At 48.6% G+C, this 15844-nt stretch overlaps 1 protein-coding gene across 1 annotated transcript in view; it reads right to left on the reverse strand.

Annotated features, from left to right (window-relative positions):
* Positions 1 to 1790: 1790 nt before the first annotated feature.
* Positions 1791 to 15844, reverse strand: part of ATN1 (atrophin 1) — a 28785-nt gene continuing 14731 nt past the window's right edge. The window contains exons 3-10 of the mRNA XM_063128953.1: positions 14081 to 14218; positions 12947 to 13060; positions 10756 to 12698; positions 8580 to 8802; positions 7624 to 8341; positions 6254 to 6397; positions 5008 to 5188; positions 1791 to 3262 (exon numbers count right to left, since the gene is read on the reverse strand). Coding sequence (XP_062985023.1) covers positions 3229 to 3262; positions 5008 to 5188; positions 6254 to 6397; positions 7624 to 8341; positions 8580 to 8802; positions 10756 to 12698; positions 12947 to 13060; positions 14081 to 14218 — 3495 coding nt within the window. The 3' untranslated portion in view covers positions 1791 to 3228. The remainder of the gene's footprint in view (positions 3263 to 5007; positions 5189 to 6253; positions 6398 to 7623; positions 8342 to 8579; positions 8803 to 10755; positions 12699 to 12946; positions 13061 to 14080; positions 14219 to 15844) is intronic.

Consider the following 15844-nt stretch of genomic DNA (forward strand, 5'->3'; position numbering starts at 1 on the left):
AGTTCCCTTTTGTTCCACATATCTTTGTGAACAAACATTTTTGACATTTTGTTCTATGAAGAACAAACATAGAAATTGGCTCGATGTTGATCCAGATTTGAGATTAAAAGTAGGAAATATTGAGCTGGATGTGGAAGGGATTGTTCGGGACAAAAAAAGGCATGATTTATCCCATCACATTTAGGTTTAGTAGCTGCTCAACAGGTCACAATTTGTTCAATTGTAAACTAGACGTCAGTAAAATTAAATTTGTCTTTATATTCCTAACTAAATCAATGTCATTTTTGCATGGTAATATCACAAATTTTATGGTCTGTTTTTTAGTATACCTAAAATAATTTGCTTATTAGGGGCTACTCCTTATTTTCTCAAAAAAAATTGCTTTGCACAGGTAACTACCATAGAGATAACAAAATTTTCAAAAGTAGGGTGGTCCTTGGCTTGGCATTTGAAAAACAAGGGGTCCGCAGTACTTAGCTAATTGGGAACCACTGCCCTTCTGCGCAAAGCTGTTGTTGTTGTTGCTAGCTAAATCACACCCTGGGTGGCAGCACTCCTAAGATCCTTTGAATACCAGGAAAAAGGTTTAAGGGGGGAAACGTAAAAAAAAAAAAAAAAAAAAAAAACAGATGACCCAATCCAATTCAAATTTGGTATGCTTAAAGCGCTCCTTAATATCTATTACTGTGCCAATTTTGATGTCTTTATCTTTAAAATTTACATAGATGTAAGCATTTGTTTAATTTGAACCTTAAGAGTATCAAATCCTGCTCCTGCACCCTCAGTGGCTGCTTGGAAAACAACAAATGATTCGCTCCAAAAGTAGTAGCAAAATAGGTCGGGTCTTTAGGCTTTATAGCACAATTAAAGCAGGATGCATGGGAGTACTGCACAGTCAAAGCAGATTATGAACTGGAAAACTTCAGAGTCCTTTGCACGCAATTCAGTGATTACACTGGTGTGATAAAGCTCTAAATGATACACAGGGTCGACCCCTTCATTTCCCTGGGATAATCCTTAGGTCTAGCTAAGGCCTAAGAGTACTGCAGTCTATAGTATGACTCTGCTAGTGGTGGAAAAATATCCTATTTTGTATCTTATGCTAAGGGCACAGTAAGCCAGGCCAATGCTCCCCCACCACCCGCCCTGTATTCAGCTCAATGCCAGGGCTGTCACCCTGCCTCCATTACAATTAGAATAAGAACGTAAGAGCCCGGCTGGATCAGACCAAGGGTCCATTTAGTTCAGCATTCTGTTCACAGAGTAGCCAATCTGCTGTCGACCAGAAACCCACAAGCAGGACATGAGTGCAGTAGCACTCCCCCACCCATGTTCCCCAGGAACTGGTGTACATATTGCCAATACTGGAGGTAGCACAAGGACTAGTAGCCATGGATAGCCTTCTCCAGGAATTTATCCAACCCCCTTTTAAGCCATCCAAATAGATGTCCATCACTACATCTTGTGGTAGTGAGTCCCATAGTTTAACTTTGCACTGTGTGAAAAAGATTGTTCATGCAAGAGGTGCTATCTGGATGGATGGTGGTCATTCATTTAAGGCAAGTAGTAGGACTTCTTATCTATCCCTTCTGACAGTTCACAAACTCAAGCAAGGATTTTCTCTGCAGATGTATGCCCTCTCCCTGTGTGCATAAATCACTGTATTCTGGTGTGCAAGTCTGATTCAGAAAGGGGAAGAGAGATCACACAGATTAAACTTTGCACGGGTCATGCTGTCTCACACATGCATATGTCCACCTGTTCATTCCTCCACTACACAGAATAAATCCTTGGTGAACCCAATGGTTTTAATAATTGCTCCCCATCACCAGGGATGTAATACAAAGTGAGAACAGAGGGGGAAATGTTCCCTGCCTAAACCCCATTTTTCTAAAGTGGAAGCCTTTAGCTCTGTTTCTCGGATCTGGGGCTTCTGCTGATATAAGCACAAACCATCTTCCTCCAGTCTTTGCTTGCTCTTGAAGCATCATCATCATAAAAACAGAACCAAAAAGAGCATTATCCAAGGTGCTAGATTAGGATTCATCCACCCAGTTACCTAAGCACATCAGGAAACACAGGAGACCCAAGAGCAGTGGAGAAAGGAGACCTACCGACATACACAACCCACTCTAGACTAGAGCAACATACTCTGTTTTCAGAGGTGTCCTGTTCCACTTCCATACTTTGCAACAAGATACAGTGGATACAATTTCAAAATCTTGATCTCTTTGATAATAATAGACCCTGGCTGTGCAAACCAAAACAGTTTCCAGAAGGCCATTTTTTGTTGCTGCTTGGCTGCTTTTTTCTTTAAGAGCTGCATTTATATATAAATTATTAGAATTAGGGGAGGGGGTGGAATTGAGTGTGTAGGGAGATACTTCTCCCATAGTTGGGTATCTTTTAATGTTCTTATGTAAATATATATGAGGACAGATCAAGATATACAACCGTGAGATTAGACACACACACGGGGAGATCAAGGAATCACAAATTGCTACGCAAAACTGCCACGTCTAACGGGATGTGCATGAGTTAAAGTACATCAACTGGAATTGGGCGAAGGGGAAAGGGGCAGCTGCCATTGCGGAAAGTCCCACCATGCTCTGCATTGCTTGGTCACATTAATCTCCCCCGGCCAGTGAAATGGGAGGGGAAAGGCCATCTTGAAAATAGTCCCACAGCAGTCTAGTCCTGCACCACCAGTGTTCCCTCGAGGCATGGATAATAAGGCAGCTGCCCTCTTGAAACAGTCCTGTGGTGCTATGCACCTCTCGACTCGGCCCAGACTCTCAAGAGCTGAGCAAGACCATGGCAATGCCTTCTTGAAAAGTCCCATGATGCATTGTTCCTCTGGACTGTCTTGTGTGTCAAGGTGTGGAGGAAGGTGGTTGGATGGAGTCCCATCATGCTTTGATTTCCTGTTGATTAGCCACATCTGCCCAAGGATGGGCAGAGAATAGATGCTTGATGGTTTATGCAATGATGGTTTATGCCTCCACCTTCCAAAATCCTTGTTGGTGTTTCACACCCCCTGGTCCTTCCCTCTTGCCCCCCCTCCCCCCCCATGTGGTTGTTCTGGTTTCTTCACTCTTCCGTTGAACGACATTAGGAGTTGTGTCATTGTGCAGCTTCCCCCTTGCCCAGGGTTTGGTTGGTCGATTTCCTCTCAAAGAAGAAGAAGCAAGAGGGGGTAATGAAGTCATCATGGGGAATGGGTTCCACTTAAAGGGGCTTGTCACTTTCCTTTTTCAGGTGACTGGGAGAAAGAACCAGGAAAAATGTAGAAGTAAGAGTCAGCTAACTTATACATTTAAAAAATTCATTTCAAGTCAGCCTAATTGCTTTCAAAAGAACTAGCTTATATCAGTCTTACCTGGGGGCTTGGTGCTCAGCAAATCTCAGGAAGGGCCTGAGGAAGGAACTTTTGATGCCAGAGGTAAAAACAATCCAATGGACACACCCCTTCTACTAATCTATCTGGAAATTTTGCTATACAACCCCTTTATTGAAACAAATGGAAGCCGTGAGCATCAACTGCTGCACCTATTCGCTCAGTTAAAATGTGTTTTTTGCAGGAATACTTTGTAAGATTGTGTATCACAGGTCAGAGGTATATGCCACCCACTTTGCCAGCCTTAATGATGCTGCAAATCTCTAGCCTTTTCATGCAGTAGCTACTGCCAACTACTAAGCAGTCTTGCCCTTTCTAGTCTTAAGACAGCCGCTTAGTAGGACGGAGAGGATTAAAGGCCCTTTAAAGACAGACATACTGCCCAGGGAGCTTCAGCTATTGGGCGGGATAAAAAGGCAATAAATAAATAAATAAATAATAAATAAATATCTCAGCTTTACTGGTTTGTTTACTGTGTATTTATCTGATTTATGCCCTGTCCCTGGAACAGGCTCCCATGATGAATAACCAAAAGTTAAAATTACCGTAAAACATATTAAAACACCACAATATTTTATTTACAGATATACACCCTCCCTTTTGACAAGTACCCTCAAGGCTGCTTATGAAACAAATCCACATAAAAACATAATAAAATTATTAAAACTAAAAATAAAATAAAAATAAAAATAAAATAAAATTAATAAAGCAGCTAATTAGAAGCAAGATTTTAAAAAAGCAGCTAAAACCAGTAAAGAGATCCTAAATATCACTAAAAGTCCATGAGAACAGGATGGACCTTGGTGCCTAAAACACAGCAATGAAGTCACCAGGTGAACATGTCTAGGGAGAGTTTCTGATTCTGGGCATCAAAAGAAAAAAGTCCCAATCTGGGAGCCACCTGCCTAGCTTCCAAAGGTGGGGCACACAAAGAGGGGCTTCTGAGGAAGGTGTCAAGTGACTGGTAGGTTCATATAGGAAAAGTGAGTCCTCTGAGACACCCGGTTGTTTAGGGCTTCAAAGATCAAAACTAGCACTCTGAACTAGCCCAGAATAACTTGGGAGCCAGTGAACTTATGTTAGAATTGGAGTGATACGGTACTAGTTTACCACCTGGCCATCGCATTCTGCACCCGTGGGTTTCCACACACTTTGTAGCCCCACATACAGTAGGCTGCCTTCTTTCTGGGCGGAAGAATTAGAGCAAGGCCTTAAAAAGGATTCCATGTAATGGCCAGCGAACAAGAGTTCTAGAAAAACACAGCAGATCCTTCAAGACTAAAGTCTGCCCAATCCTCACTTAGGGCACACTCCTGCACATTGTGTGGGAGACTAATAATGGTGGTGGACATTGGCTCAGCTCCCTTTCAGAGAAGTTTGTCTTCTGATTAAGGAATTCCTGAGAAGCTAACAAGGAATCCCACAACATTCGAGAGCACAATTTGAAAACCATGTCTCTGATCTCCAGTCCTTGCAGTTTGGCAGGAGACTAGAAGCTGGGCCGTGAAACATGCCCTGTCTTCACATTCAACTCCTGGATCCCTCTTACACATGGGTGGGGAAAAAAAACCTAATTTGCCACCCCCAGCGGTGCACAGAAAGCCACAAACCTGTAGTAATCCTCCTGCGTGGGGAGTGGCACTCCATGCAGAGGGTGATGGGCGTGTAGCCATTGCTGTTGTTCCAGGGCCAAACGCTGCAGCTCTGCTGACTGTGCATGCATGGCTTGGAGCTGATGTGCTGCAGACATCGGGGCAGAGAGTGAGCCGGGCAGATCTCTGTAGGGGGCAGCTGCAGCCAAAGGGGGAAAGAAAAGAAAACAAACTGACAAGGAATCCAAAGATCAGGCCTGCTTGGGGTGGGGGGACACTAGAGCCTCGGGGGTGGGGGGCACTGCAGTGGCACAGAAGAGGCGACTGGTCATGGAAGGGTGCGCCTGCCCAAATGCCCTCCTCTGCACCCCTATCCAGCCCTGATACCCCCTCTGCATCTCCCCCACCCCCTCACTCCTGACCCTTGCTCTTCCCTCATTTCTTTGTACTGGACTAAGGCCGTAGCTAGACCTAAGGTTTATCCCAGGATCATCCTGGGTTCGTCCCTGCCTGAGCACTGGGTGCCCTGTGTGGCACTTCGATGAACAGGTTTTTTCCCCAGGACAATCCTGGGATAAACCTTAGGTCCAGCTACGGCCTAAGTGACATCAAGGCCCCAACGCAGACCCGGGTCTCCTCATTTGTACTTGCCTCCCATTAGAACCATTGATACAAGTGGACTCGCACGTTTAAAGCGATTTACTTCATTTTAATAAAATAAAGTTTAATGCAATTAAAACTAAGCTCCTGAGTACTTGTCTGTCATCTCAGCGCTTTTGCACTCCTTGACCTGAACATTGGAAGCCGGGAGCAGGTTTAATTCTCAGTAAGCGATTGGGATAATAATAATAATAATAATAATAATAATAATAATAATAATAATAATAATAATACTGCCTGCCCATTTTTCCAGGCATTTGTTTGCCTACGCATAAGGGCTAGAGTAATTTATGTTTTAACAAAGTGAAGCAGAAAATGTGGTGAAGGAGCACGTTCTGTCCCTGAGAAGTGCAGCCCCCCAGAACCTTTCCACCTCCACCACACAGTCCTTGCCCTGTTTCCCACTCAGGGCCTCTTCTCTGACCCCGGGTTGTTTCGCTGCTCCAGACCTGGGCCCCCAACCCAGGCTCTCTCCACCCGCCGCTTCCCCAACGTTCATTCTGCCCTGGCCCGTCTCTCTTCACAGCCCCCCAGGCTCTCCTGTCCTTGCTTACACCCCCCCCCCCACACACACCCTCCCAGCCACCCATTGCAAAGCTCTTACCAAAAAGCTGGTGGCGCAACACCTCATTTTCATGGAGTGGGTGCGGAAGAAGTGGATTAGGGATAGTACCAGCTGGGTAGGGTATCCGGGTGAGATGTGACCCAGAAGCCAGGGGATCAATAAGAGGGTGGACAGAGGCTGAAGCTGCACAGAGGGGAGAGGAAAACAGATCTTGACGTAGGAGGAGCAGCAACAGAATAAAAAGTGCTGTGTGATATGCAACGAATTGAGTATATTGTGCTCCTGGTTTCATGCATTCACGCTAATTATGTGTAGCATTTAAGTAGCCTTTTCCTCCATGCTAAATATATGTAGCATTTAAGTACGTACCAGTGGTACACAAAAGGGCCGGTTTCAGTTACTTGGAGACAAAATGTAGGGCTGGGCATACTCGCTGGGAGCGAATGCTGCATTGTTGGGGTGAGACTGGACCGAGGACTTCCTTGCTTAATACACAAGCTCTCATGAAGAGGTTTGGCAGATGTAAAGGTGTGCCTGAGAATCTCAATAAGTTTCTAGCTCTTATGGATCCCCAAACCTATGCCTAGTGAAATCACAAAACCCAAAGGAATGACTGAAGAAGGCTTCCAGCGGTTATGGGGTAGGATTTCAATAACCTGCCTAGCTCATGACCCCTCCCTCACTAGCAGAAGCAGAATAAATTATGCAAGGTCAGCAACTGTGTTACATAAAACTGCTTAATTTGCATACATTATGGAGGTGGCAGAAGTAAGCATTTTTTTGGATTACAATTTGAATTACCTTAGTGAAGAATTTTGACTAATTTATTTATTTATTTATTTAGATACAGGACACACATACCCCTGGCCATGACCTCACCAGGAGCAAAGAGGGATGGAAGGTGCAGCTAAGAAACTGTCCAGAGATAGCAGAGAGGCCCCTGGAAATCCTCTCCAAGTAATCAGAGTTTAGTTTTTAACTTGCCGTCATGCCCCTAATGGGTCAAAAATACAGTGATTAGTAATTAATTGCCCCTTCCAGATCAATAGGAACAGCACGGTTGCTAAGGCTTAATTCTCGCTGTTGAGCTGTACCACATCAGACAGCAGGTGGGGGTTCAGATAACTGAAGGCTGCTGTGTCGCCAAATATTCCCTGTTCATAGAAAATGTGTATGTCAGGGAGAATGGTCCTACTCTAGATCTTTCCTTGACATGCTAGTTTTCTCATGTGCCGGGATATTGTTTGTTTGGAGGAGCATCCACTCCCACCTGGTACAGCCCTTGCACAGGCCCACCACATGAGTAAGACCAAGGCCTAAAGGTCAGACGGCACTGAAACCAAGACACCTCTGGAGAGACGTCTGCGACACACTTACAGACTGTGCTGGAAGCAGTGGGCTCTCCTCACCTGCATGGATGGCATCCTGCTGGTGGAGATGAAGGTGGGAGTGGATGTGGGAGTGCTGGTGGTGATGGGGGGTCACGTTGAGCATCTGCAGCCGAGCCAAGGGATCGTTGCTCAGAGCAGCGACTCTCTCTGCATGCTGCCGCTCAGCCGCTAATCGCTCGGCATAAGACATGTCGGGGCGCAAGGCTGGGCCGCCCGCCAGCGCTAGCCGCTCCCGCTCCAGGTGGCCCAGCCCTGGATGGAAGGGGAAAGCCGGGTGCAGGCCTGGGCCGGCCTGCAGAGCGAGCCCCCCGTGTCGTGGGAAAGGATCCATGGCGGCGCTGGGCACGGCGTGGAGCTGCTCCAATTCCGCCGGCTTCACTTCAAAGCCAGGCTTAAGGCGTTCGCGCAGGTCCCGGTCCCTGAGGTCTCGCTCACGGGCTTCCCGTTCTCGCAGCTCTCTCTCCCGTGTGGCCGGGTCGCTGCTGTAGATGGCTGGCACATTGTAGCCCAGCAGTCCAGGGTCAACTGCTCCCAGTGGCACGTAGAAGGGGTGGTTGCGGTTACTTGGAGACATAACGTGGGGCCGGGCATACTCGCTGAGGGTGCGGAGCGCCGGTGTGTCAGGGCCCAGGTACGGTGGGACCGTGGCTACTGCGCTGCCTTGCTCAAAAGACGGGCGGTGAGGGACGGGGCCAAGAGACGGGCACTCCACTGGTCTGCCCTCTTGTGCCACCTTCTGCAAGAAACCAGAGAGATGATGTTCAGTGGGAGATACTCTGACGGCAAGGGGTCGTATGCACAGCTGAAGTTGCCCTGTGCCAAGCCAGGGCAGGGATTCACCTTCCCGGGACTCTAGCCTGACGGGCAGAGGCACTCCAAAGTTGTGGCAGAGAGGGTTCCCAGTTCTGCTCACCTGATACCATTTTAACTAGAAATGCCAGGAGCTAAGAATGGGCGCGTCTGCCTGCACTTACCACGCTCCTTTCCAGTTCTCTTTCCTTCTCCCTCTCACGCTCCTTCTCCCGTTCTCTCTCCCTCTCACGCTCCTTCTCCTCCCGAGCCTTCTGCTCCGCTTCTCTGCGCACCTTCTCAACTAGATCTGCCCGTTTCTTGGCCAGTTTGGAGCCATCCAGGGGCACAAAGTAGAGGTCAGTCCGTGAGCAGGAGTTGAAGCCACGATCCAGATGTTTGTTGAACCTGTGAACAGAAGAACTAGGACATCAGCCTCCAGATAAGGAGGGGAAGACCAGAAGTGATGAGGCCAACTGAGAAGTACCCTACACAGGAGGTGTAGCTCTACCTCCAGTGCCAACACCTTCTCTTCTAATACCCCTGAGGAATACACTAAAAAAAATACACAGTTCTGCTCTGGGGAACCACATTCTCCAAGAACTGCAAAACCTCTTTGATTTGCATGAATTAAACCAACCAACGCTACATGTTGCATCATTTATTCTGCTTCCACTAGTTGGGCTGGGAGGTGGGGAAGAGGTTAGGGGGCTTCTACAGGGCACTGAAGACTGCTGCCCGTGGGCCCACTGGAAATCTTCTTCAGCGACTTTTCTGGTTTTCGAGGTTTTGCCAGGCACTGCCACTCACTTAGCCAGAGGCTTGTCTGTCCTCGCAAGGATAGTCCAGGCCCATTATTTTCAGCCTTCTTTAAAACAAAACTAAGGCCATAGCTAGACCTAAGGTTTATCCCTGGATCGTCCAGGGGTCAAACCTGTTCCTCTAGGTGACACACAGGGGATCCAGTGCTCAGGCAGGGGCGAACCCTGGATGATCCCAGGATAAACCTTAGATCTAGCTGTGGCCTAAGTCTCTAGCCCCTTTATACTTTCAGAGATATAAGGGGAAAAACAGGCAGGCATCGCTCGACCCAGGAAGAAGGAAACCTGTTCTATTGTTTTACATTTTATAAAATTAAATTTTATTTTTAAAATATTAAAAACCGTTACACATGTTTAAAGTTGTTTTATTTTCTGGCTATTCTGCCCTATTTCCCCCTTCACCTCCCCTGTCCACAGTGTAGCCTTGTTTGCTCCTACCCACAAAATTTCTGATTATGTTCTGCATACTTTAAAGCAAATTTTGGCAGATATTTGGATTTGCTTCTTTTTTAAAAAAAAAGAAAAAAGAAAGAAAGCCAAGATTCTCAGGAAGCTGAATTCTTCACCGAATACCATATCCTTTAACATGGATATAGGCCATGAATCCTAGCACCTCTCCCCATCCATGCAGAATTAAATCCTTTCCTCAGTCCAGACTCTGCGTGCCTCTGTGTGATGCAAGTAAACGGGCAAAAGAAATCTTCTGGGTAGAGTGAAGAAGGGGCATGTCCGTGAAGGGTGGTCCGTGCTCCATAGCCATTCCTGGCTCAGCAGTATTGCAGCATCAATATTTTTCTGCTTAATGTTGGAGGTCCAATAGTCAAGGGACGTAGAAGTGGGGGTCCCCACTTGCCAATGGGGAAAGTACAGCAAGGCTATCCAGCCATTTTGCCTTTACTGAACTAGGGTGACCTTATGGAAAGGAGGACAGGGCTCCTGTATCTTTAACAGTTGCGAAGAAATGGGAATTTCAGCAGGTGTCATTTGTAGATATGGAGAACCTGGTGAAATTCCCTCTTCATCACCACAGTTAAAGGTGCAGGAGCTATATTAGAGTGACCAGATTTAAAAGAGGGCAGAGCTCCTGCAGCTTTAACTGTTGTGATGAAGAGGGAATTTCACCAGGTTCCCCATATACATCTGACATCTATTGAAATTTCCTTTTCAATATAACTGTTAAAGATACAGGAGCCCTGTCCTCCTTTTCATAGGGTCACCCTATACTGAACGGTCACATTAGAGGTTACAGTGAAACTCTTTGACTCTAACCCAGGCCTGCACAATCCATGACCAGCCGAGATTCACACAACCCACTTCATCATAAAGCTGTGTGTCTGCTGTCTGCCAAGGACAGCAAAAACTGCAATGTTAGATGTCAATCACCCAGCAAGCCACAACACCTGGCTGACGTGCTCAGCTTGGGTTGGTGGGTCACAGGCTGTGCAACTCTGGTGGAATGGGGTTTCTTCCATTCTTTCTGACTTCTCAGCCTCCCCCCATCCGCACCCCCCCCCCAAATCCACTCCCTCTCATTCCTCACCTGGCTGATTGGCTGGCATGACTTGGTACGTCCACCACTTTGGGAGCTGGTGAAGGACTCCGGACTGGAGGCATGGGGCTCTCTGGCGGCTCATATTCTTCTGAAGGCTCTTGCTTGATCTGTGCTGCACTGAGGGGCAGTGGGGGCAATGGTGGAGGAGGGGCAGCCATATTCCCAGAGGCTGGGGAAGCCATGGGGGCGGGCGAGGGGGCCTTGTAGCCACTCGCCGCAGGGGAAGAGGTCAGCCTGTACCCCGGTGGCGTGGCTGCGCGGAACGAGGACGTGGAGGAGGAAGGAGGAGAGCCTGGCTTGTAGGGGGCAGGGGGCTGGAAGGTGGGCGATGGCGAAGCGGTTCGCTTCCCGTAGGGGGCCACAGCAGGGGGGGGCACTGGAGGGGACACCGTCTTGTAGGGGGCTGAAGAGGAGGAGGCCATTGTGGTTATGACAGTGGATAGGGTAACTGAGGCTGAGGTGACAGGGGGCCCAGCCCCATGTGCAGGCGAAGGTGGAGGTGGTGGAGGGAAGGCATAGGTGGCAGTGCTCTGCCCCTGGGGATGACTGCAGACCCCTGGGTATGTTCCCTGGGACGAGGAGGAGGAGGAGGACGAGGAGGAGGACGAGGAAGAGGAGGAGGAGGAAGAGGAGGAGGAGGAAGAAGAAGATGCAGAGGGGGCCTGGCTGTACGTGGCATGGCTGTGGGGTGGGTAGAGGCGTAGCCCATAGGCAGCGTGGGAGGGGTGGTGGGGACCTGGCTCCAGTGGGTGGGCGTACCCGCCAGATGTCTGAGGAGTGGCAGCTGCTGACGGGGAGAGCCCCGTGCCACTGCTGTGGTTGTGGTGGTGCTGTGGCTGAGTGGCCGGGCCAGGAAAAGAGGCAGGAGGGTGGGAGCTGGTGTTCCCTAGAGGGCGGCTATACGGTGGTGGGCCTTGGCTCCACACAGGCTGGGAGGGCATGGAGGGCTGGGTGTACTTGGGGGGCTGGCTGGAAACCGAGAGGCTGCTGGGTGGGGGGAAGGAGTGGCCGTAAGAGGAGCTGTAGCTGGGCAGGGCCTGGGAAGGGGGAGGCAGGGGGTACTGGGCGGAGGAGCTGGGCGGGGGCGGTGGAGGGGCATAGGGGTAACGGGAAGGGACCGGGGACTTGTCCTGCCCCATCCCATGGGGCGACGGAAGGTGTCCACTCAATGCCTGCCCCACCATTCCTGGTGAGTTGGAGGTGGCAGCCATGTTGTTTAGAGGGCGCAGAGCTGGTGGCGGAGGCAGGTTGGCCAAAACATGGGGGAAGGTGGCGGCAGCAGCAGCAGAAGGAAGCACAGCCGGGGCATTGTTTGGAGGCGTCTTCTGAGGGGGCAGGCCTCCTGCCACAGAAGCGAGAGAAATCGGGGTAGTTGGGGGCGGGTTGTGCTTGGCACTGAGGGACTGCTCACGCCCACCTGGTGGCGCTGGGATGCCCGCGCCTGCACTCACGGCTTTGGGGCCCATCTGGACCACGTTAGCATTAGGATAGTGAGGAGCATGGGTCGTGCAGGAGGTGGGGGGTGAGGAAGAGCTGGAGGATGGAGTAGGAGCTGGTTGGGGGGCTTGGGCCTGAAAGATCCTTGAGGCCTGGGCTTCAAGTTGAGACTGGTAGCCACTTGTGGGGCCCTGAGGATGAACCTCCCCTGTTAAGCTGAAGTTTGGTTCTGGCGGCCGGGCCAGGCCCTCCACCAAGGGAGCAGGGGAGGGGCTCTGGGGGAAGAGTGGGGGGTGATGGTAAGACCGGGACGGTCCTTGTGACAATACAGAGGAGGAATCAGAATCGTTCTCCACACTGCCAGGGCTGTAGACGCTGGGAGAGGTGCTCCGGTTATCCTGGTCAATGTCACGTGGGTCACTGCTGGTCTCATCGTTGAAGCTATGACCATCGAGGCTGTCGACATCTGAGGGAGACTGAGGCCTCGGCAGCTCCTGGATTGCAGAGATTGAGCAGAGATTAAAAGAGCCTCGCTTTAGGAAGAGTTCTAGAGCTAAGCAAAAAGGAGAGTTCCAGGGCCTGCTGGCTTGTGTCAGAATAATCAGCAGCAGAACATGCGCGGGCTCTAGGCTAGCTGAGCAAAGGAAAGGCAGAGACAGTTTCCAAAGCCCGTGTTGCAGGATAGTTCTGCAGGTGCTTGGGGCATGCAGAGAGAGAAGGACCGTGACCACGGAAAACCAACCTCTGTTTTCGTTTTCTTTGGGGCATTGGTGTCCTCTCCTTCGCTCTCGGAAATCTCCTCCGGTCGGCTTTGCTTGCTTCCTTTAGGGGCCATTGACTCCTCCACACGACCTTTCTGCAAAGCAAAGAAAGAAAAGGGAGAGGCATACTTCAAGGCAAGTCCCCTTTTGAAATCCTACGATATAAATTCCCCATCTCCTACTAGCTGCTGGAAATGTAACATAACACAACATGCAAGTGAGAGTAGCTGAAACTGCTTCCTGCCATTAGTCACATGGTTGATCTTATTGTGTCAGAAATCATACCGTGAATGGGAATACATCACCGTGCTATTCAGCCAATCGGATTTTGCTACTTGGTACAGATTTTGCTGCAGAGAGTGAGAGCAATGAAAATTAATAAGTGAACTATGGCCTCATCTACACCAACCAGGATATTGCACTATGAAAGCGGTCTACGGTATAAGTCAATGGGCCCCAACAGTTGTCAGTGCACTTCAATACTGCTATAAACCAGTAGTGTGGCTCCTGCCTTTTATATACCACTTTCATTGTGCAATATCCTGCTTGGTGTAGATGAGGCCTATAACTGTCCCCAAAGAGGAAGCACTTTCCAGCACAGCTGATTTTTTGTGTGTGCAAAGAATTGTGAATGCTGGAAAGCACAACCTTTTAGGGGTAGTTATTCTTTACTTATTCATTCCCTCACTCTCAATTGCCCTCACTTGCTTTCTGCGATGTCATCAAGCAGCAAAATCTGGTTGATTGCATTACATGGTGATGTTTTCCCATTCACTGCATGATATCTTAACTTGGTGGGATCACCCAGGAGGGAGGAAGAAGCCACAGCTTGAGGATGGGGGGTGGCACCAAAGGATAAGCTGCAGGGGGGTGGGGGAATGTTGTCACTATACAGGATAAAACAAAAGGTGAATATTTGCATTATCCAAACTTTTTTCAGGAGAAATTTCTGCACCATTAAAACTACTGGGTTTTGTCCCAAACTAAAAATGGGACTATTTGGTGCAGTTCTAAGTAAGTGTGTGTTGTGTACTATAACATCATTCTAATTCTCGGCTGCACCCAAGACTGACTACACGTTGGTTAATAGCTAAGATATAGGTATGATGCTCTACCTTGGTTGTTTGCCGGGATTTCTCAGCTTTGCCATCACTGCTGGAAGTGCTGACACCACCTGGAGAGGCTCGGCCCCGTGTCCTGAGCTCCTCTCGGGGGCCTGGAGTCTCCTTCTTCCGACCACTCCGCATTGACATCTTTGGCAAAATAAAGGGAAAGACGACAAGTTATTTCAGCTATTCTGCAGCTCTTCCTGGCTCTTTCAAGTCTGGCTCCAGCCCCGCATGCTCCGACAAGCATTCTCAGGGTCGATTCACACGATCACTTTGATGTGCGGAGCTGTCAAAAAATCTAACACTTTACGTTGCAGTCTCTAGAGGCAGCAATGCGATACGTCTCCCAGCCTGCTTTGACTCTGTCCCCAAAGATATTTGCCAATCTAAGTTAGTCTTTGCGGGGACAAGGCAGGTGGGGGCATAGAATTTAGACTCTGCATTAATAAAAGACAAATGTCACGTGTCGAGTTTCCTGAGACTTAGAATAATATTATCTGCATGGGATTTTGCAGCTCCACTTTTTATCAAACAAATGCAATATGTCCTCCTTTCCTGTAAACCACCACTTCCTCTCTTAACATTCTTTCATTGACCCAAAGTGGGAGGAGCAGGGCGTTGTTGTTTTTTTAATGTCCTGTACTTTCCTTTCTCTGCATCAGTGAAACACAATATGTGATCTACCAAACTGGGCAGATACGGTTACCAATCATGTGCGATGGCTCACCGGGGGGCTCAGTCAATCTCCAGGTTTAGCTGCCTGCTTGGGATTGCAAAAATGGTGGTGGGTGTCAAGCGCCCAGCAGACCCAGCTACACCGTGAGTGGGCAGTGTTCAGCGTGGCAAACTAGGAGTTGTGCAGGCCTTCCTTCAAACAGTCAGTAACGGTGAGCAGCTTTCTTGAAAAGTATCATTCACCGCTGCTGATCTGGAACCAGTTACCTAGGGAGGTGGTGGGCTCGCCCACACTAGAGGCATTCAAGAGGCAGCTGGACAACCACCAGTCAGGGATGCTTTAGGGTGGATCCCTGCATTGAGCAGGGGGTTGGACTCGATGGCCTTGTAGGCCCCTTCCAACTCTGCTATTCTATGATTCTATGATTCTTGTAATGTCCAGCTGGAGGGCTCTGACGATTCAGTGAACCAGAACGTTCGGAGGGCCCTGCCTTAAAGCTTCCAATCCTTAAAATCCAGGGGTGGGCAACATGTGGCCCTCCAGATGTTTTGGCCCTCAACTCCCCTCAGCTCTAGCCAGCATAGCCAATGGTGAGGGATGATGGGAGTTGTAGGCCAAAACATCTGGAGGGCCACATGCTGCCCATTAACAAGTGAAGCCCTGTTTTAATTCAATAGGGGCTGACAATTAAGGGCACAACTTATTTCTTCTTTTTTGAGGCAATTTTCGTTCTGGTTTGGCACTGTAATAGGGAATAAAAAATATTCCGAGTTCTGCCTTTCCTTCTAAGAGTGATAGTAACTTTCATTAAATTGTTAGTTATCTATCACTACTTTTCGTACTTCAAAAATGCATCTATCCTGACATTTTGATGATAAGCACATTTAAAATATCATCAATTAATACATGAGTTAAAAGGCAGATAGTTAATCAACTTAAAAAGAAATCATCACCCTATTTGTTTTTTATTTCTACTTGTTGTTGTGGTTGCTGCTAATGCTTTTCTTCCCCCCCCCTATTGTAGAGGTGAAAGGGGTGGAACACTTCAGCCCTTGTATCTATTTGGGATGTGTAAAGCACTCACAACCGGCCTA

The sequence above is a fragment of the Elgaria multicarinata genome, chromosome 6, assembly GCF_023053635.1.
Source record: "Elgaria multicarinata webbii isolate HBS135686 ecotype San Diego chromosome 6, rElgMul1.1.pri, whole genome shotgun sequence".
NCBI classification, from domain to species: domain Eukaryota; kingdom Metazoa; phylum Chordata; class Lepidosauria; order Squamata; family Anguidae; genus Elgaria; species Elgaria multicarinata.